At 46.8% G+C, this 21,603-nt stretch overlaps 1 protein-coding gene across 1 annotated transcript; it reads left to right on the forward strand.

Annotated features, from left to right (window-relative positions):
* Positions 1-514: 514 nt before the first annotated feature.
* LOC125358194 (ATP-dependent RNA helicase DDX19A) lies at positions 515-20,564 on the forward strand. The gene is made up of 12 exons (XM_048355137.1): positions 515-691; positions 3,387-3,435; positions 6,175-6,225; positions 8,428-8,563; positions 10,066-10,158; positions 14,933-15,035; positions 15,463-15,577; positions 16,251-16,428; positions 16,957-17,194; positions 17,978-18,140; positions 18,552-18,743; positions 19,168-20,564. The coding sequence occupies exons 1-12, from the start codon at positions 635-637 to the stop codon at positions 19,227-19,229; spliced, it is 1,437 nt and encodes a 478-aa protein (XP_048211094.1). The 5' UTR covers positions 515-634; the 3' UTR covers positions 19,230-20,564.
* The last annotated feature ends 1,039 nt before the right edge of the window (positions 20,565-21,603 follow it).

Raw genomic sequence — 21,603 nt, forward strand, 5'->3', positions numbered from 1 at the left:
ACCTTAACAGTAGTGTTTGACTGGAATGCCAGCCACTCAAATACTTCATCCATTCTTCCTTAGCCCTATCTCAGTCTATGGGTGCAGACTATTTTTAGGTTACCCAGTAGCTCAAGATTAGAGCCATATTTCCCCCTCTTTTCCTCCTCTTTCCTTTCTTGAGACAGTCCCGCCGTGTAGTCCAAGTTAGACTCAAGCCTACATCCTCCTTCCTCGGCCTACCGAGTGCTGGAATTAGCAGCGGTTCCAATACAGTATCCTGGTGAGACTTGATGAGGCCTTACAACTGGGGAACTTGTTTAATAGACGTGGGAACTTTAAAGTTCGGGGTAAGGCGAAGTGAAGGCTAAGGATTTCTCTTTGTAAAGGATCTTAAACGCACGACGAAGCGGAAGCTGCCAAGTCAGCAACACAAAAAAGTCCAGCTTGCGCTCTAACAAAGGGGCCCAAGAGCACACGCCGGGCCCCGAGTGATGACCGCACGCGCGCGCCGGCCCGGAACTGACGTCACGCCAGCACCCGCCGCTTCCGGTCCGCGTGAGTGAGAGTCTCGCGCCTGCCGCGGCCTGGGCACCGGAGCGCGCGCCGTGTGCGGTGTGGTTTTTCCGCAAGTTCCCCTCCCTGTTCCAGGACCATGGCCACCGACTCGTGGGCCCTAGCGGTGGACGAGCAAGAAGCGGCTGTCAAATCGGTCAGTGGCTCCGCAGGGGAAGATGCCTCCGGGCCCGGGCGGACACGGTTGGAGCTTGGGGAGCTCGCGAGTTGTCCGGGCGGCCCCCGCAGGGTGCCGCGATCACTGGGTCAAGACTTGCTCCCTGGGCGCAAGAGACAAAACCAAGCTTTGTATCTTCATCTGGGCTAAGGACCGTCCTGCGGCAGATCTGACCGCGCTACGTAGGCTTTGTTTCCTCTGTTGCACCTGTTACTCCGTGACGGTTGTAAGGAAGATAAGTTGAGATGCGGATTCTTTTTCATTAATAAGTGATATTAATAAGTGCCCCTTAATGGCGCTGCTTTGTATGTAACAGATCGTTTTCTCTCTCTCTCTCTTTCCTGGCCGTGGGGCTTGAACTCGGGGCCTGAGATCCTCAGCTCAAGGCCAGTGCCCTACCACTTTGTGCCACAGCGCCACTCCCGGTTTTCTGGTGGTTAATTGGAGATTAGAGTCTCAGACTTTCCTGCCTAGGCTAGCTTTGAACCTCAGATCTCAGGCTCGTGAGTAGCTAGGATTATAGGCGTGAACCACTAGCCCCCGGCTAACTTACTAAATTCATGTTTAAGGAGGTCGGCAGTTTGTAGCTCTGCAGAATAAAGACTCCGTTTTAAGGTTTCACTCATCTGCAAATGTCAAGAGGGAGATACTTACAAATTATTTTATTGATGTATTAAGTGATATTTAGTTTCATATATTGGTTCAAAGACTATTCAACTGGAAGATAATTGCAATATAAACTGGCTTTTTTGTGTGTGCTGGCACCGATACCGGAGATTCAACTTGTCCTGGGGTTCTGTGTCCTTCGCTCTTCCTTGACTTGCTTGCACTTCAGCCAGACTTCCACTTCTGGCATTTTGCTGGTTAATTGGAGGTGAGAGTCTTGCAAACTTCTTTGTGGCTGACCCTGAACCATGGTCCTCCAGGTGTCAGACTCCTGAGTAGCTAAGATTATAGCTAAAATTACCTGCACCCAGCCAACTGTGGCTTCTAAAAGACCTGAAGTTTAGGTTTGTTTGGTGATCATGGTCTGTTTTCTTTTCTTCTTCTTCTTTTTTCTTTTCTTCAGTCTTGCGGCTTGGACTCAAGACCTGAACACTGTCCCTGGCTCTTATTTATTTATTTATTTTTGCCTGTCCTGGGCCTTGGACTCAGGGCCTGAGCACTGTCCCTGGCTCTTTTTTGCTCAAAGCTAGCACTCTACCACTTGAGCCACAGTGCCACTTCTAGCTTTTTCTGTGTATGTGGTGCTGAGAATCGAACCTAGGGCTTCATGCATGCTAGGCAAGCACTCTACCACTAGGCTAAGTACCCGGTCCCTCGTGGTCTGTTTTTAAAATCTCAAGCCATAGATAACTTTTCAATGCTGAAATTACATTTTTACTAGTACTAGGGACCTAAGACAGGAGGATCCCAAGTTCTAGGCAAAGCTGGCTTCCCAGGGATACCTTGTATCAAAAATAAAGTTACATTTCTTCTCAGTCACCTTAATTGCTTTTTTCTTTCTTATAGCTTTTTTTTCTTTTTTCTTTTTTTGGCCAGTCCTGGAGCTTGAACTCAGGGCCTGGACTGTGTCCCTGGACTGTGCTCAAGGCTAGTGCTCTACCACTTGAGTCATAGCACCACTTCCATCTTTTGCTGAGTAGTTTATTGGAGATGAGTCTCACAGACTTTCCTTCTAGGACTCGATCCTTAGATCTCAGCCTCCGGAGTAGCTAGGATTATAGGCCAATGAGCCACCGGTGCCCGGCTTAGTTTTTCAATAGCTATTTGAAATGGACTAAGCCTAGTAAAGTGTAGGAAGCAACACTTTGCAGTTTTGTTAGAAAGGTTTCCCAAGGAAAGTGATAGGATAATGTGATAAATGAGCAACTAGTAGCTACATATTTATGAACAGCATATCAGGTACATTTTTGTTGTGAGCTGGATATTAAGAGAACAAATCGGGGCTGGGAATATGGCCTAGTGGCAAGAGTGCTTGCCTCCTACACATGAAGCTCTCAGTTCGATTCCCCCAGCACCACATATATGGAAAATGGCCAGAAGGGGCGCTGTGGCTCAGGTGGCAGAGTGCTAGCCTTGAGCGGGAAGAAGCCAGGGAAGGTGCTCAGGCCCTGAGTCCAAGGCCCAGGACTGGCCAAAAAAAAAAAAAAAAAAAAAAAGAGAACAAATCATTAAGGCAGAGCTGGAGGCTAAAAGTAGAGGAAATGTACCAAAATGTTGGACTTGTTGCTGGGTGCTAGTGGCTCACACCTGCCATCCTAGCTGCTCAGGAGGCTGAGATCTGACGATCCGGGTTCAAAGCTAGCCCAGTCAGGAAAGTTCATGAGTCTCTTATCTACAATTAACTGACAAAAAGCCACAAGTGGAGGTGTGACTCAAGTGGTAGAGTGGTAAAACTTTCTCTCTTTCTGTCTCTTGTTTTGTTGCCAGTCCTGGGGCTTTAACACAGGGTTTGAGTGCTGTCCCTTAGATTTTTGTTCAAGGGTAGCACTCTACCATGTAAGCCACACTACATTTTGGCTTTTTGGTGGTTAATTAGAGATAAGAGTCACATGGAATTTCCTGCCCAGGCTGGCTTCAAACTGTGATCTTCAGATCTTAGCCTCCTGAGTACCAAGGATTACAGGTTTGAGCCACCACTCAGCTAAAACTTATTTTTATTTCTATTCAGATGAACAGCTTACAGATCAAAGAAGAGAAAGTCAAAGCAGACACTAATGGTGAGTCATTAAACTAGTAACTGCAGGCTGGTACTAGTTTGCTTTCAATTTGTTCTCACAGCTGTAGGGAGTCAAGGAGTTTTCCTCTAGTATAATGTGGTAAACAACAGACTCCAAAATTAGGATTTGTTCTTTTATTATTATTATTCTGTTGTATATAGGAGTTGCCATTCAACAAAGCAGTTTATGGATACAGTACACCTTGATCAGTTGATCAATGTTATCCTTTTCCTTATTCACCAGCACCCCTCCCAATCACATACCTTCCCTTAGACCTTTCATTCTTGAAGAGGGACTTTTAAAGATTATAATTGGATTATTCCACTGCTGTTCACTTGAAATTTATTATTAGTTTGTTGTTTTTTTGTTTTTTGTTTTTTTTTTGGCCAGTCCTGGGCCTTGGACTCAGGGCCTGAGCACTGTCCTTGGCTTCTTCCCGCTCAAGGCTAGCACTCTGCCACTTGAGCCACAGCGCCGCTTCTGGCCGTTTTCTGTATATGTGGTGCTGGGGAATCGAACCTAGGGCCTCGTGTATCCGAGGCAGGCACTCTTGCCACTAGGCTATATCCCCAGCCCTTGTTTGTTGTTTTTTTAAATGAAGCTGGGCAGTGGTGGGTGGTTGCTCACGCCTGTAATCCTAGGTACTCAGGAGGCTGAGATCTGAGGATCATGGGCTGGAAAGTCCGAGGGAGACTCCAATTAACCACCAGAAAACTGGAAGTGGCGCTTTCACTCAAGTGGTAGAGCTCTAGCCTTGAGCTGAAGGGACAGTGCTCAGGCCAAGAGTTCAAGCCCCACAACCAACAAAAGAAGAAACTGGGCTCAAAACTGGGGAGTAAAAAGATGCCACGCCACTTTCCCATGTTGCTCCAATGATTACCCTGTTCCTATGCCCATGTGTGTTCCTGTGTTGTGTTTACCTCCAACAAACTGCCACAAAATGGCATAAACCATGGCAGCTTGGACTTTTGGGAGGCTCAGTGACCAAGATAAAAGTGTCAAGATTCGCTTCTTCTGAGGGCCATAGAGAAGACTCTTTTTCCCCTTGACTTTGGGTGGTTTATTGGCAGTCTTTGATGTACTTGAATTGTATCTTGTCACCCCAAGCTTTGATTTTCTGCCTTCAGAAAATGCCTCAAGTGGCATTTTCACAGACAGCTCCTCAACTTCCCCCATTCCTTTTTTTATTTTTATTTTTATTTTTTAAAGCAGTTGTGGGCATTAGACTCAGGGCCTCAAGCATTAGGCAAGTTCTTTACCACTGAACTACAGCTCCCGCTCTAACTTCCTCCTTTTTATAAGGATTCAGTCTTGTTGGAATAGAGCATGTGCTAATGTTTAGCTTTATTGATTAATCTGCAGTGACCCCATTTCCAAATAAGGACACCTTCTGATATATTGGAGATTCGGGTCTGAACATACAAAGTTTAGGGGGGACACAGTGCAACCCTTGCCACTATTCCATTCCTACAGTAACACACTTTGAATTGTTACTATTCTTTTTTTTTTTTTTTGGCCAGTCTGGGAACTTGAACTCAGGGCCTGAGCACTGTCCCTGGCTTCTTTTTGCTCAAGGCTAGCACTCTGCCACTTGAGCCACAGTGCCACCTCTGGCCTTTTCTGTATATTTGGTGCTGAGGAATCGAACCCAGGGCTTCATGTATACGAGGCAAGCACTCTTGTTACTAGGCCATATTCCCAGCCCATTAATATTCTAAATGTTTCTTTATGCACGTCATATACAAATACAAAGTCTCTTTATCACTACCCCTTCGTCTCACACTCTCCTTTCTTCCCACCAAAAAGTGGCATGAATAGCGTGACATATGGTATACTTGATATTCTCACTCAACTATAATCTTTCTCAAGCTTATCACATCAGCACATAGTATTCCCTTCATTTCTGTTGTAACTGTATAGCATTGTGTTGTGTTGATACGCTGTAATTTACCTGACCACTTAGCTATTGATAGCTATTTGGAGTGGTTCTATTCTTTGTGGTTTTTTTGTTTGTTTGTTTGGCCAGTCCTGGGTCTTGGACTCAGGGCCTGAACACTGTCCCTGGCTTCTTCCCGCTCAAGGCTAGCACTCTGCCACTTGAGCCACAGCGCCACTTCTGGCCATTTTCTGTATATGTAGTGCTGGGGAATTGAACCGAGGGCTTCATGTATATGAGTTGAGCACTCTTGCCACTAGGCCATATCCCCAGCCCCTACTGGAGTGGTTCTATTCTTTTGCAGTTATATATAGTGCTTCTTAGCTCACACCTATAAGCCTAACTACCCAGAAGACTGAGATCTGAGGATCAAGATTCCAAGCCAGCCGGGCAGGAAAGTCTATGAGACTCTTTAATTAATCACCAGAACATTGGAAGTGGCACTGTGGCTCAAAGTGGTAGAGTTCTATCCTTGATCAAAATTGCTCAGGACAGCACTCAGGCCCTGAGTTCAAGCCCCACAACTGACAAAAGTAAAAATTAAAAATAAATAAATTTAAATGTTTTCACATATGTGCAGTGTGTACGATAAATTACCCCAAAATAGATTTGGTAGCTCATGGCTAAAGCTTTTCAATTTTAATACTTTCTAGAAATAAAATCCATTAAAGAAATGCCGACTATTTACATTTGGGTCACTTGAAAAAGTTGTAGTGTTTACATTGTCCCATCTTCTAGATTGTTTTAATATTTGCCTTTCTGAAAGTATTTGCCTTTCTGAAGAAAATTGTTTCCTTATGTAGGTGTTATCAAAACCAGTACTCCTGCGGAGAAGACAGATGAAGAGGAGAAAGGTAATATTCTTTGAAACCCTGTGACAGGAGACAGCGTGTTACCCAGGACTTAGCTCCTAGCACCAGAGGCACGGATCAGGAAGTTGAGGGGAACTCAGCAAAGTAGGTTGAGAAGGAACAGTCACTGAAGTAGCAGAAGAATCCAGTATGTGGGCTCACAGACACTAGAGGAATTGTCAAAAGTAGGGTGTGGCTTGGTGGAAGTGGCTCTTGCCTGTAATCCTAGGAGGCTGAGATCCAAGGATGGAGAATGAAACTTGGTCCAGAGACTCTTATCTTCAATAAACTACTCAGAGAGGGCTGGAAGTGGCACTGTGGCTCAAGTGATAGAGCTCAAGGACAGCACCCAGGCCTTGAGTTCAAGTTCTAAGACTAGTAAAACAAAACAAGTAGAGTGTAGAGGCTGGGAATGTGGCTTAGTGGTAGAGTGCTTGCCTAGCATGCATGAAGCCCTGGGTTTGATTCCTCCGCACTGCATAAACAGATGAAATTAAAAGTGGCACTGTGGCTCAAGAGGTAGAGCAAAAAGAAGCTTAGGGACAGTGCTTGGGCCCTGACTCCAAACCCCAGGACTGGCAAAAAAAAAAAAAAAAAAAAAAAGTAGAGTGCGGAGATGAGGATATAGCCCATTGGTAAGACAGACCACTTCCCTGGCATGTGGGGGGGCTTGGATTCACTCTTCAGTATGTCCAAAAAGCACAAAGAGTTTTATTACTTCCGGCCATAATGTGATTAAGAGAATTAGATCCAATCTAGTGATATGTTGAGTCAACTACTGAGAAGACTAAATACAGAAGGACCAGTAAGTTTGAGGCCAGCTTGGTCTACATAGTGAGACCCTGTTTCAATAAGGAAAAACTACTGGGGCTGGGAATGTGGCTTAGTGGTAGAGTGCTTGCCTAGCATGCACGAAGCCCTGGGTTTGGTTCCTTTGCCCTGCATAAACAGAAAAGGCTGGAAGTGGTGCTGTGGCTCAAGTGGTAGAGTGCTAGCCTTGAGCAAAAAGAAGCCAGGGGGCTGGGGATATAGCCTAGTGGCAAGAGTGCCTGCCTCGGATACACGAGGCCCTAGGTTCGATTCCCCAGCACCACATATGCAGAAAACGGCCAGAAGCGGCGCTGTGGCTCAAGTGGCAGAGTGCTAGCCTTGAGTGGGAAGAAGCCAGGGACAGTGCTCAGGCCCTGAGTCCAAGGCCCAGGACTGGCAAAAAAAAAAAAAAAAAAAAAGAAGCCAGGGACAGTGCTCAGGCCCTGACTCCAAGCCTCATGACTGGCAAAACAAAACAAAACAAAAAAAACAAACTACTAGCCAGATGCCAGTAGCTCACACCTAGAAATCCTAACTACTCAAGAGGCTGAGATCTCAGGTTTGAAGCTAGCCCAGGCAGGATAGTACATGATACTCTTATTTCCAGTTAAGGACCAAAAAGCCAAAAGTGGAGCTGTGGCTCAAGTGGTAAAGTGCTAGCTTTGGGCAGAAAAGCTCAGGGACATTGCCTAGGCCCTGAGTTCAAGCCCTAGGACTGGCATAAATAAGAAAAAAAAAAAAAGAAAGTAACTGACTTGGCAATAGGGAACTTATTGGTGAGCTTGATTAGGGCTCTTGATGAAGGCTATTGAAGTGGGAAGGCTAAAACAAACAAAAAAAACTGTTTAGTGTAGCTGAATAGAGAGGGGAAGGTGAGAACGTGAGATGAGGTTAGACAGCTTTTAGCAGTGTTCCAGAAAGGGGAGTAGTGAAATAGGATAGTAGCTGGGTGGGAATATGGGGTCAAGGAGGAAGGTTTACAAAGGTAGAAGTATTTTTTTAAAAAATACACACACACTCACACATACACTAGTGAAATTGGCCGAGAAGTCTTTGAGACTCCATCTCCAGAATAACCAGCAAAAAGCCAGGCTGCAGGCATGTCTGAAACGGCAGAGTGGCAGCGCAGCAGAGCAAGCAAGAGGCCCTACGATGAAACGGAGACTGGCAAAAATAAAATTGAATTAAAAATACAAAAGCTTGAAATGAAGAGAAAGTATAAATGGAGGTTTGGGAAACAGAATGAATGGGTGGATTATAAAACAGGAAGTGGTACTGAGCAGCTCAGCCCGAGTGAGTTAGCCCTCTCATGTCTCCTCCAACCGTGCCGGACTGCCCAGGTGCTGGGGCTTGCCCAATAAGGATGAAAGAAGTCTGCTGTTTTCTCCCTGACAGAGGACAGAGCTGCGCAGTCTTTACTCAATAAGCTGATCAGAAGCAACCTTGTGGATAACACAAACCAAGTGGAAGTCCTGCAGCGGGATCCCAACTCCCCGCTCTACTCGGTGAAATCTTTTGAAGAGCTTCGCCTGTGAGTATTCATCGCTTCCAATATGACCCTTTCTTGCCATTGTGTCCCCCCCCTCAATAAAACATGGCACCTCAAAGGATTGTAGGAATTTTACTTTCACGTTCAAATTTTACTTCTTTGAGAAGGTAATAACCCACGTAAAAGTATGCACAAGTTCTCAGGATCAGCTCCCACTTTTTTGGCTATCCAGTTCTCCTTTGGATAGTGTTGGGTTGTTGTGTAGTGCTGGTCCTCGGGCTTGAACTCAAGGCCTGGCTACTGTCCCTGAGCTTTTAGCTCAAGGCTGGTGGTCTACCACTTGAGCCACAACTATACTTTTGGCTTTTTTGAGTGGTTAGTTGGACATAAAAGCCTCACAGACTTTCCTGCCAGGGCCGATTTTGGAACGTTAATCCTAAGATCTTAGCCTCCTGAGTTACTAGGAATGTAGTTAATAGCCACTAGTACCTAGCTAGATATTTCTCTTTTTATGTTATAAATGAATAAATATTCTTTCTGTATCCAGGGAACACTTGTTATTCAATGCCAACCAGATTTGTAGATCTGCTGAAAGAAGGAATTTCTTTAGGAAAGGAAAGCAGTCTGTGTTCTATAAATCATATAATGGTTGTAGATTAAGATTTGAGAGGGAAAGGTGATAGTTTGGCTTGGGTTTAGATGGTTGATGGAATATTTTGGTTGACTTCATTAGTGTACAAGGGAGTTTCCCTCGTAACATTTCCACACAGGTGTACAGTGTACCAACATTCTACCCCTTTAATTCCTTTCCCCTATCCCACTTCTCACTTAAAATAGTTCAGCAGGTTTATGCTATTTGCATACATGCAAACACACTACTTTCACCAAATTCATCCTTTCACCCCACTTTATTACCTCTTTCCCTTCCTAGAGGTACTTACCACCTTTAGTCTTAAGGCATTGGTAAATATCTGTTTTTGTTTGTTTTTTGTGCTGCTCCTGGGGCTTGAACTCAGGGCCAGGGTGCTATCCTTGAGCTGCTTTTGCTCAAGGCTAGCACTCTACCACTTTTGAACTTTTTTTTTTTTAGTTAATTGGAGCTAAGAGGCTCACAGACTTTTCCTGCCTGGGCTGGCTTCGAACCATGATCTGCAGATCTCCAAGTGGCTAGGATTCTATGTGTGAGCCACTAGTACTTGGTGATAATTTTTTTTTTTTTTTTGGCGCCAGTCCTGGGGATTGAACTCAGGGCCTGGGCGCTGTCCCTGAGCTACTTTTGCGCAAGGCTAGTGCTCTACCACTTCAGCCACATTGCCACTTCTGGCTTTTTCTGTTTTTGTGGTATTAAGGAATCGAACCCAGGGCTTCATACACGCAAGGCAAGCACTCTACCACTAGGCCACATTCCCAGCTATCACCTGGTGATAATTTTATTGAAGTAGGAGCCATCATTTCTTGCAAGATACAGGGAAAAAAACAAGAGTCTAGGCCTCTAAAATGACCACAGCTACGAGAACCTCATCTTGTCTCTCCCTTTCTCCTAGGAAGCCACAGCTTCTGCAAGGCGTGTACGCCATGGGCTTCAACCGACCATCTAAGATACAAGAGAATGCATTACCCATGATGCTTGCTGAACCGTGAGTACAGGCCTCAGTGTGTATCTCTTTCTTCCATGAGCAGTTCTTACTGTTTTCTGAGTATGAAAACGAGTCATTTGGGGGAAATACATTTCTTCAGGAGAATGGCTTGGGCAAATGTAGAGAGGGTCACATGAATTTGGACACGGCCCCCATCTTCCTCACTTAGCAGTGAATCCTCACTGATAAATTAATATTTTATGCAGTTTTCAAAGTTTGACTTTTTAAAAATGATTTTGAAATTTTTAACATCTACAAAAAAGGTATAAAGTGTAACACGAAGAACATCTCTGTAGCTTTATCCTGCCAAGAAATAAAACACGAATCCAGTTGAGAGTGAGAAGCCCTACCCATCCCTCCTTTCATTCCCTCTGATCCCTGAGATGCTGTCTCCGCTTTGAGGTGGGTCCCCTCAGGTTCTTTACACTGCGTATGTGTCCTCAAGGCTCTGAAGGGTAGCTTACATATGTTTAAATATTAGAGAAATGATAGCATACTTTACGAATCAGCTTTTGGCTGAATTGGAATTTGAACTCAAGGCCTTGCACTTGTCAGGCAGTCTTAAGAGGTGAGCAGCATCCCTAGAAAATACCTTCTATTATTTTTTGAATAGTGTCTTGTACTTATGTCCAGTTAAGTCTGGACCACTGTTAAGTCCTATTAATTAACAGAAATGTTTGAATATCGTGTGTACTTGTTATTTTTCCGGTGGAGTCCCTGATTTTACGTATATGAGTCTCTTCTTTTTTTGTAAGTCTTGCGAGGGGTCTGTCAATTTTATTTATTTTCTCAAAGAACCAGCTTTTAGTCTTATTTATTTGTTGAATGGTCTTTCTATTTTCAATCAGATTGATCTCTTCTTTAATCTTTGTGATCTCTCTCCTCCTAGTCCTTTTAGATTCGATCATTTCTTGTTTCTCCAGTTGTTTTAGTTTCATCGTGACCTTATTCACCTGCTCTGCTTCCATTCTTTTAATGTGAGTGCTGAGGGCGATGATCTTGCCCCTCAGTACTGCCTTAGCTGTGTCCCATAGGTTTCTTTGTGATGTATTTTCATTGTCATTGTGGCTTATGAATTTATTAATTTCATCTTTAATTTGGTCTGTGGCCCAAGTGTTGGATAACAGTGTGGGGTTTAGCCTCCAAGAATGTGTATAGCTTCTGTGGTAACCGTTGTTATTGAGGGTTACCTTTAATCCACTGTGGTCAGATATAATACATGGGATGACGTCAATACTTTTGTATTTGCTGAGGTTCTTTGTGTGGGCTATGACATGGTCTATTTTGGAGGATGATCCATGGGCTGCTGAGAAGAAGGTGTATTGGGTCTAAGTAGGGTGGAAGATTCTGTATAGATCTGCCAGATCCATTTGGGATATGGTGTTACTTAGGTCCTCAGCTCCCCTGCTAATCCTCAGGGTGTTGGATCTGTCTCTTGGAGAGAGGTATTAAAGTCACCCACTATGATTGTGTTTGGGTCTATCTTGTTCTGTAGTTCTGTGAGAATTTGCTTGACATATGTAGGGCCTCTTTTGTTCGATGAGTATACATTTATCACCGTGATGTCTTGATTCTGGATTTTTCCTTGTATTAAAATGTAGTGAGACCTTCTTTGTCTTTTTGAGTTGATTTTAAGGATAAGTCCAGCTTGTCTGAGATCAGGATGGCTACTCCTGCTGTTTTGGTAGGTGCATTGGTTTGGAAGATCTTGCTCCATCCTTTCATTCGGAGCCTGTTTTTATGCCTTGCTGTAAGGCTCTTGTAGACAACAGATGGCAACTTTTTGTTTGCGGATCCATTCTGCCAGTCTGCTCCTCTTTATTGGAGAGTTTATATCGTTTATTTTCAAAGAGATCAAGGATAAGAGTGTTTTTTCTCCTTCCATTTTCTTGTTGGGTTGTTTTTCCTCTTTTTTTTTTTTTTTTTTTCTTGTCTTTAGTGAGCTGCTCTTTCTGTTGGGCTCTGGCTATTGAAGTTTCTTTCTGTTTCTGTCTGTGTGTCCTGTACGGTTTCTGTTGGGTGGGAGTCCCCTCTTAGAATTCGCTGTAGGGCTGGTTTTTTATTCACATACTCCTTTAGATCTTCTTTGCTATGGAAAGATCTGGTTTTCCCCTCGAATATGAACTCCAGCTTCGCTGGATATTTTATTTTAGGTTGGCAATTGTTGGCTTGTAGGACCTGGATGGTGTTCTTCCATTCTCTGCGCGTGGTAGGTTTGTGTGGAGAGGTCTGCTGTTATTCGGATCCTCTTCCCATTGTAATAAATTTCTTTCTTCACTTTGGCTGCATTCAAAATTTGCTCTTTATTCTTGAGATCTGAAGTCTTGAATATTATGTGCCTTGGCGTGGCTTTTCTAAGATCTGGTCTGCCAGGTGTCCTATAGGCTTCGGTTACCTGGATGGGGTCCATTGTGAGATTGGGGAAGTTTTCTGCAATCACTTTATTGAGAATATTTTGAAGCCCTCTGCTCTGGTATTCAGCTCCTTCTATTCCAATTATGTGCAGATTATATCTCTTGTCTTTGTCCACTAGCTCCTGGATTAGTCTGCCCTGGAGCTTTACCGTTTCTTGGAGTGTGGTAATTTTCTGGTTCTTATCGGCTGCATCATCGTCCAGGAGAGAAATTCTGGCTTCCATATGGTCAATTCTTTGTGCTGTGGATTCAAGTGCGGAGTTTATGGATGTCAGAGAGCTATTTATGGTTGCCAGATCAGCTCTGGTCGTGTGAATTTCTTCCCTTAAAGAGTTGTAGTTTAAATCTATTTTTTCATGCATTTCACTTCTCAGGATGTTAGGTCTTCTTTGATGGAGGTTTGCACTGTATCCATTTTTGCTTCCATTTCTTTCTTGGCTTCCTGGATGTCCTTCGTGACTTCCACTCTGAACTCCTGGAATTGTTTTCTGATTTCGTTTCTGAGGCTTTCCATCATTTCTGTTAGCATAGCCTCAGTTGTTTTTTTATTCTCCATCTCCTCTTCAGTCGTGCTGCTTTTTGGAGCTGGCGAGTTGGCTTGCCCTTTGATGAAATTTGTTATATTTCTTTGTGATTTGCACATCTGGATATCTGAGGGTGGCTTCCCTGGTTTGGCTTTGTGCTGGTTCCCGCTGGTCCGTCAGTGGGAGACTTGTGTCCTGGCTCTGGGTTTGAGTTTGGCTGTTGAACCTTACTGCCCAGTGGGTGAGCGTGCCGGTCTTGGTTGTTGCCGAGGTGGTCACCCTCACTGCACTTGGGGGTGGGTGGTAGGTTCTGTGTCTTTCTCTGTGGGATAGTGTCCTGCCGCTGTGTTGTGCTGACCCTAGTGTGCCCCTGGTGGGGGTTTGCTGGTCGCTGATTCAGCGTGGCTTGGAGGCTTATCTCTTCTTCGGTTCTTTTTTCCACTGGGTACCTTGGTCAGAGGAGCTTACCTCTCAGATTGAGAATTGCCGCTAAGAGGCAGCTTGCCCCCCTGTGCAGAGTGCGCCTACTGCAGGCGCTGCCGCTGGGGGGCCCTGCCCGCCTGTGTGGCGGGTGTTGCAGCTTGCCTGCTTGTGTGCTCCCACAGGGGGTTGGGCAGATGATCCTCCTGCTGGAGGACTAGCACGCTGGCCCACGCTGGCCCTCCAGGGGGCACATGCGTGTGCACTCTAGTGCTTCCTTTGGGGGTGTGTTGACCCGAGTTGTTGGAGAGTGCTTGTGCCCTCTCGAGTTTGCTGTGGGGGGCGGTATGGGTGGGCCCCGGTAGGATCAAGTGTCCCGGCGCGGCTTGGTGCCCATAGACTCTGCGCCTCCGCTGTGAGTGGGGCGTGTGATCAGACCCAGATGTCCCTGCTGGGCTGGTATTGTACACCCGGAGCCTGTGACTGTGGTTCAAAAAGACCGCGAGGACCAGGCGCCTCAGGTGGGGCTTCCAATGCCTGCCAGACCCCGGGCCCCTGCTGGGGAGGGGGCAGGGCCAGTGCGGCCAGGTTCTGGCTCCTCTGCTGGGGATTTGGGGGGATGCCTTGGTGCAGCTCCTTTGTTCCCTCAGGGTAAGGAGGGAGCTCTAGCTTCTTTGTAGGTTTTGGGTCTCTGCTAGGGCTGGTCTCCCGTTTGGGGGGGGGGGGCAATGGGGAACTTACTGGTCCTGGATTGTGTGTGTGTCCCACGTTGCTGGGGCTTTTCGGGGCTGGGTGCCGGGGTGTGGCGATCGGTCATTTGGTGGTGGCGGTCCCAGCACTCCCTGTCTGCACCGCCTGGTTCCTGGCCACTTGGTCCTGCGCCGCTGCCCGGCCACTCAGTCCCGCACCGCCGTCTGTCTCAGTCGGTCTGCGCTCCGTCTGCGCTCCGTGGAACTCCTGGCGTGACTTTTTGGCTGTTACTTCTCTGGTGGCTGAAGGTCTGTGGCCCCGCTTGCCAGCGCTGGGTCAAATCAAAACTTTTAAAAAGTCATGATTTATGCTCTCTTTAATGAGCATACAAGATGCGTAGAGTTAGGGAAGTAGCTCAGTGACCTTCTGACCTCTTTCCACTATAGAGATGAGATGTTTTCTGTGGGTATTTCAAAGGCAAAGCCAGCTCTGGAAAGCAAAGCTGTGCCCATCATGCATTGCCCAGCATGCATCAAGTCCAGGGTTTGATACCTAGCACCACAAATTTCTTTTTAAAAAGAAAGAAATATGTAAAATTTGTGCTTACTAGAGAAAACCTAGATAATATAGATACACAGAAAGGGAAAAATATTCTTTGCACTCAGAAAAAAAATGGTTTATTATGTTAAGCTACTATTAATATATTTCCATTCTTCATTGTTCTAGCCCACAGAACCTAATTGCCCAGTCCCAGTCTGGCACTGGAAAAACAGCTGCCTTTGTCCTGGCCATGCTCAGCAGAGTTGAACCAGCAGACAGATACCCTCAGGTAAGCGTTGAGGACTCTGTCTTGGCCTGCTTGCCACAGGAAGACAACACCACCTGGTGGGGGGTTCGTGAGAGATCTGACCATGGCTCAGAGTAGCTAAACAGTGGTTTCCAAAGATCTCCATCCAGCTGGGATTTCCACCAAGGCAGGGCTCCTGACTGCAGGCTTCAGCCTGGCCCAGAAACATGCGGTTCCCTGTAGAATTCAAGTGATAGTAACATCAACATACTTGGTCAAGTATCTCATCCTTTATGATTTCTAATTTGGTACGTGTGTGTGTGTGTGTGTGTGTGTGTGTGTGTGGTTTGGGTTTTTGTTTTCCTGAGACTAGAGTTCCAACTTGGTATCTAGTGCTTTGCCTATTTTCTGGCACTCTACCACTTGAGCTATGCCTCTAACCTTTCATCCTTTGTGACTTCTCTGTCAGTGTCTGTGCCTCTCCCCAACCTATGAGCTGGCACTTCAAACAGGAAAAGTGATCGAGCAGATGGGAAAATTTCATCCAGAACTAAAGCTTGCCTATGCCGTTCGTGGCAATAAATGTGAGTAAAAGATGGAATCTCTTTCAAGGGGCAGTGTGTTGGCTGTTTGGGTTTGCAGATGTAATGATCATATTGAACTTTTTAGGTCAACCTGGTCCTATAGCCCAGCTGCACTGCTTTTAGCACATCTGTGTCACTACTTGGTGATGTGCTAGCAGTGCTACTGGATCTGCTCTCTCCCCACTCATCCCATTCCTTATGGGCATCAGATTCAAGACCTTTCACTTTATAGGCAAGTGCTCCTGGGGCTGGGAATGTGGCTTAGTGGTAGAGTGCTTGCCTAGCATGCATGAAGCCCTGGGTTCCATTCCTCAGCACCACATACACAGAAAAGGCCAGAAGTGGGCGCTGTGGCTCAAGTGGTAGAGTGCTAGCCTTGAGCAAAAAGAAGCCAGGGAAAGTGCTCAGGCCCTGAGTCAAAGGCCCAGGCCTGGCAACAAAAACAAAACAAATAAGTGCTCTGCCACTGCACTAGAACCCCAGCCACTTACCCTTTTGGTTCTATGTATAAACTTAATGAGTTTATGAAAGTTAGTTGGCAGATAGTCCTTGTGGGTCCTGGTCAGTAGAATCATGAACTTATTCTACTAGTCCTGAGAGAATGGGCAGAGCTTTGCTTTCCAGAGCTGGCTTTGCCTTTGAAATACCCACAGAAAACATCTCATCTCTACAGTGGAAAGAGGTCAGAAGATCAGTGAGCAGATTGTCATTGGCACTCCGGGGACTGTCCTGGACTGGTGCTCCAAGCTCAAGTTCATTGACCCCAAGAAGATCAAGGTGTTTGTTCTGGATGAGGCAGACGTGATGATAGCTACTCAGGGCCACCAGGACCAAAGCATCCGCATCCAGAGGTAGGAAGAACTGGGGCCAGGAGGAACTTGAAACCCCTCCTCTCACTTCTGTTGGCTTCTGGTCCTTTCTGCAGCATGTGTTCAGTGGGCCGTTTGCCCATCAGCACTGGCAATACTCCCAGCCCGGTGCCACCCTGGCTGTGTGCTTCCTTCCCCTTCCTAGGATGGGCCTGCCCCCAGCCCTTTGTGCCTGTGAGGGCTATAAGCCAGGCAAGCCTGTGAGGGGAGGCTGGGCTGCTGTTCCTTCTGGTGAAGTCCTTGGGGTCATCCAAAGCGCGTGGAGGAGCCCGGCGCTGGTGGTTCGTGCCTGTAACCCTAGCTGCTCAGGAGGCTGAGACCTGAGGATCATGGTTCAAAGCCAGCCTGGGCAGACAAGTCCATGGGATTCTTATCTGCAGTAGCCACTAGAAACCTGGAAGTGGCGTTGTGGCTCAAAGTGAGAAAAGAGCTCAGGGACAGCACCTAGGCCCTGAGTTCAAGCCCCACCACCACCAAAAACAAAAGAGGTGCCTGGGTGTCACCTTGCAGGATGCTGCCCAAGAACTGCCAGATGCTGCTTTTCTCTGCCACTTTTGAAGACTCGGTGTGGCAGTTTGCCCAGAAGGTGGTCCCGGACCCCAATATTATCAAACTGAAGCGCGAAGAGGAGACGTTGGACACCATCAAGCAGTACTACGTCCTGTGCAATAACAGAGATGAGAAGTTCCAGGCCTTGTGCAACCTGTATGGGGCCATCACCATCGCTCAAGCCATGATCTTCTGCCATGTGAGTAGAGCTCTGCAGGCCTGCAGGGGCTGCCCTTCCTCAGCTTCTCCCCGCCCAGCCGCACCTGGCCGCATTCCTGTGTGGACAAGAAAGAAGTGTTCTGTGAGGAGGGAGCAGGCAGTGTCTTTAGTTGTTGTAGTCTCCTTCTATTTTGTTTTAACCTAATTTGAATTGGCATGCGTTAGTAGCTTGACAGAGCGCCATTGTAATGATCGCGTGCAGGTTTTGAACCAGCTATTTTTCCTACCTCTGTGCGGGTGTGTGTGTGTGTGTGTGTGTGTGTGTCTGTGTGTCTGTGTGTGTGTGTGTCTGTGTGTGTCTGTGTAGGTGTAGGTGTGTAGCTTGGTAATGGAGATTGAATTCAGGGCCCCAATCACTCAGCCTGATTGTTCATTGCTGATGCTCTACCACTTGAGCCATGCTTCCTGTTGAGCATTTTGTTCATGAATTGAACATGGAATCTCAGACTTTTTTGTCCAGGCCAACGTCAAACCACAGTCCTCTAGATCTCAGCCTCCGGAGTAGCCGGGGTTAGAGGCTTGAGCCACAGTGTATAGCTCCTTCTCTTTCATGTTTTATAGACTCAATAGCATATATAACAGTACAAATATGTGATTAAATAATATATATTAGCTAGTCTTTCAATCTTTAATATTTTTTAAAATTATTACCCAGGTGATGCAGATATATCAGACATATCAGGTTGATCATGTCTCTGATAGAATCTGCTAGATCAGATAGAGTCCTTTGGGTACCATCATTTCTTATTTTTTCGCCCTTCAGACCCGCAAAACTGCCAGCTGGCTGGCAGCAGAGCTCTCCAAAGAAGGGCACCAGGTGGCTCTGCTGAGTGGCGAGATGATGGTGGAGCAGAGGGCTGCCGTGATTGAGCGCTTCCGAGAAGGCAAAGAGAAAGTTCTAGTGACCACCAATGTGTGCGCCCGGGGTGAGCAGTGGTGTCCTGGTCTGCCTGGCTCCAGGAGGGAGGGGGCGGGGCTGGTGGGACATTCCTTTCTAGAAGGGGATGGGTCTTCCTGGGAGAGAACCCAGCAGAGATTCCAGGAGTGGCGCCCTGGTGCCAGTGGGCACCTAGGCTCTCAGTGCCGGCGCACAGTGCTCATCCTGGGCGCCACCAGTATTTAGCCGTGTGTCCACATGCGTGTGTCCAGCAGGCCTAGTTCACTTTCTACAGGCTTCTTTGTAAAACTCCTGCTCAAGTTCCATCCTCTCTCTGGTTCTCCCCTGGGACTGAATGTGCCCCCTCTCTGGAGGCGGCCTGGCCCAGGCTCTCCGTCCCCTTGAAGTGGATGTGCGGGCTGAGGCCTCTGTCTCTGTCCTCCGCGCCCCCATCGTGCAGGGATCGATGTTGAACAAGTGTCTGTTGTCATCAACTTCGACCTTCCTGTGGACAAGGATGGGAACCCCGACAATGAGACCTACCTGCACCGGATCGGCCGCACCGGCCGCTTTGGCAAAAGAGGCCTGGCCGTGAACATGGTTGACAGCAAGCACAGCATGAACATCCTGAACAAAATCCAGGAGCATTTTAGTGAGTTGCTGGAGGGTGCTGTGCCTGGTGCGCTTTTCAGAGGGCTGGGATGGGTGGGTGGGTGTGGAGGGGAAGCGGGAGGCTTCCCCATGGCCCCCAGCAAGGCCCTTCTCCCTGCACACATCCTCGTGCATTCTCTCAGCTGGAGACTTGGGGCTCAGGGACTGGAATGGCCTTGCTGTGGGCCCAGGCTGTGGCCCGGAGCACTGACGCCTGGTGTCCGTGACCAGGGCCCCCGTGCCCTCTGCTCAGGCTCCGGAGGCCTTCCTTTAGGGTGAGGGGAAGGAATTCTGCCACCCCAAGTGTGGCCGCTGCCTCGGCAAGGAAATGTGTCGTTTTTGTGCCCATTCTGTGGCTCTAGGTGACTTGTGCTGTGTCGCCCTAGTGACTCCACGTTGATTTCCCTTCCCGTGTTTTTCCCCAGATAAGAAGATAGAAAGATTGGATACGGATGACTTGGATGAGATTGAAAAGATAGCTAACTGAGACGCTCCACCAGTGAGTGGCTGGTGCTCACGCCCGGCGCTGCCCTGCCCAGGAGACCAGTGCTTTCATGGCATCGGCCTCGACAGGCACCAAAACGACAAAGGCACGAGTAGAGAAGCTACCTACCTCATTCACAATTACGTTTGGACTTGACAAAAAGTTGGGCAAATGATGGGGGAAAATCAGAGGAAACTTGCATTTTGGTAAATAATTAATATTCTCCCCTAAACCCCACGGCTCTTTTTGAGGCCACATTTGCCCCCTTTTTGTAGTAATCTGTTTGCCCTTTCCGATTGCTTTCCCCAAGACTCCTGCCTTCCTTTTAAGTGGGGTTTAGGATCATAGGGCAGCCCTGCAGAAATTATACAGGTAGAGGTGGTTTGGAAAGACCACTAAGACAGGCGCCAGTGCTCACGCCTATAATACTGGGTACGCAGGAGGCTGAAATCTGACGATCATGATTCAACGTTAGTCTGGGTAGGAAACTCTGTGATACTGTTATATCCAATTAACCACCAGAAAACCAGAGGTGATACTGTGGCTCCAAGTGGCAGAGTGCTAGCCTTGAATGAAGAAGTTCGGGGACAGTGCCCAGAGCCTGAATCCAAGCCCCATGACCGACAAATAAAAACAAAACAAAAAAAGACATGAGCATGGCTCCCTGGTCTAGATGGAGTGAAGGGATCCAGACAGCGGTCCTCACAGTCGTCATCCTCCTCCCAGTACAACTGCCAGGGATGCTTCCCTGAGTGAAGCCATCTTCCTGGAATCCAGACACATTCCAGCTCGTCCTTTTCACCTGTTCTCTGGGCAGAAGCTAGGCCTTTTTCTCCCTGGTGAGCATGTTGGCTACTTTTTTATGCTTTGGATTGAGAAAGAAGCACAGAAGTCAATGAATCAATAGCTGTGTGCAGAAGATTGGTCTCCCAGGGTAGCCGTGTCCTTTAAGGATCTGGGCGTGCCTTTTTCTTGCATGTGCTCTGAGCCTGGGACTCCGTTGTGACAGCCAGGAGACACTGAATGGTTGGAACCATCTAGCCCTGTCAGTTGATTCTAATACACAGGGTATCATACTGTATCTGAAACCAAGTAGCATTTTGAGAAGAAAGTTAAGACCAAACAAAAGCAATCATGTTATTATCCATAATAATGGACTTTATGGTTACTTGATTCATACAATGCCTGTATGAGTAAGGACACATAAATTATAGCTATATGCATCATACATTGTAAAGTTTTAAAGTAATTATGAGAAATGCTTTACTAATCATGATTTGTTACATGTATTTTTCTGCTAATTAGACCTAATATAAGCTCATCACAAGCGTGTGTGTATGAAGGTAGTCTCTGTTCCCTCAGGTTTCACCACATTCTCTTCACACTTCCCGCAGCCTGCTTGTTTACTTAACGGCCTGTCATGACGTGGACACATGCAGCCTACCCTTTACCTCAGGAAGACGGCTCGTTCCCTCCTCCCCAACTATAGCTGTCTCCGTTTATTTCACTGCCCCAGTGATGGCTCCAGCATGCACTCTTACCCACAGTGCAACAGCAGACATCTCTTCCTGTCTTGGCACACTGGCGGCAGTCAATTTAGGATGTATTCCCTGGAAGGGGAATTGCATCAAAGAGCAGGACCATTTATTTAAAGTCAATTCATTGCCAATTAAGTCTGCTGAAAAGATCTTAACATTGCAGTGATACAACATTTCCTCTTACGTGCTTGCCAACTCTAGTACCAATTTTAACACTGCCAATCTGAGTAGCCACACTAGAATATATCAGTGTTTGGGGGTTTGGGGTTTTTTTGTTTTTGTTTTTTTATCTGAAAAGGCTTGGCCACGTTTCAGTTTGGTAATTGTATTTTCTCTTGAGAGCTGCCCATTCTTCTCTCACTGTTTTATTATTGGACTCCTGATTCTTCGTGATTTGGGCAACTTTTGTGTACTAGAGGAATTAGACTTTAGCTTGAGTGGTATCACCTGCTCCACACTGCACAGGCCAGCTCAGAGCAGCGCCCTGCGTGGAGAGAGCTGCCTCACAACTTCCTCTGCAGATGGAGGAGTCAGATCATGGCCTCCCACCTTGCAACAGGTAAAGAATACTATCCCTGCTGACCAGGCCCTTGATATCCCCTCGTCTTTCTTGGACGAGTGCCTCAGAGGTCAGCAGATGTCGCTCTAGGCTGGCAAACAGGACACAGAGGAGAGCTGCAGGAAGCAGCCATTCTGTGTATGTGTGTGTATACTCGGGCTTCAGCCTCAGAAGTAGCTGGTACTACAGAATGATGTTACCACACTCAGCAGGCATTTAGAATTCTGCGAGAAGTTTGTCTCTCCCCCCCCCCACCCCCACTCGTGCTCAATCACATTAG

This window comes from Perognathus longimembris, chromosome 10 (genome assembly GCF_023159225.1).
Source record: "Perognathus longimembris pacificus isolate PPM17 chromosome 10, ASM2315922v1, whole genome shotgun sequence".
In the NCBI taxonomy this organism is placed as follows: Eukaryota; Metazoa; Chordata; class Mammalia; order Rodentia; family Heteromyidae; genus Perognathus; species Perognathus longimembris.

Excerpts from the sequence above, each read along its gene's own strand:
- LOC125358194 (XM_048355137.1), top strand. The coding sequence starts at position 635 with ATGGCCACCGACTCGTGGGCCCTAGCGGTGGACGAGCAAGAAGCGGCT. Across the intron at positions 3,436-6,174 it reads AGTCAAAGCAGACACTAATG|GTGTTATCAAAACCAGTACT; the intron begins GTGAGTCATTAA and ends TTCCTTATGTAG. Across the intron at positions 15,036-15,462 it reads CAGCAGACAGATACCCTCAG|TGTCTGTGCCTCTCCCCAAC; the intron begins GTAAGCGTTGAG and ends CTTCTCTGTCAG.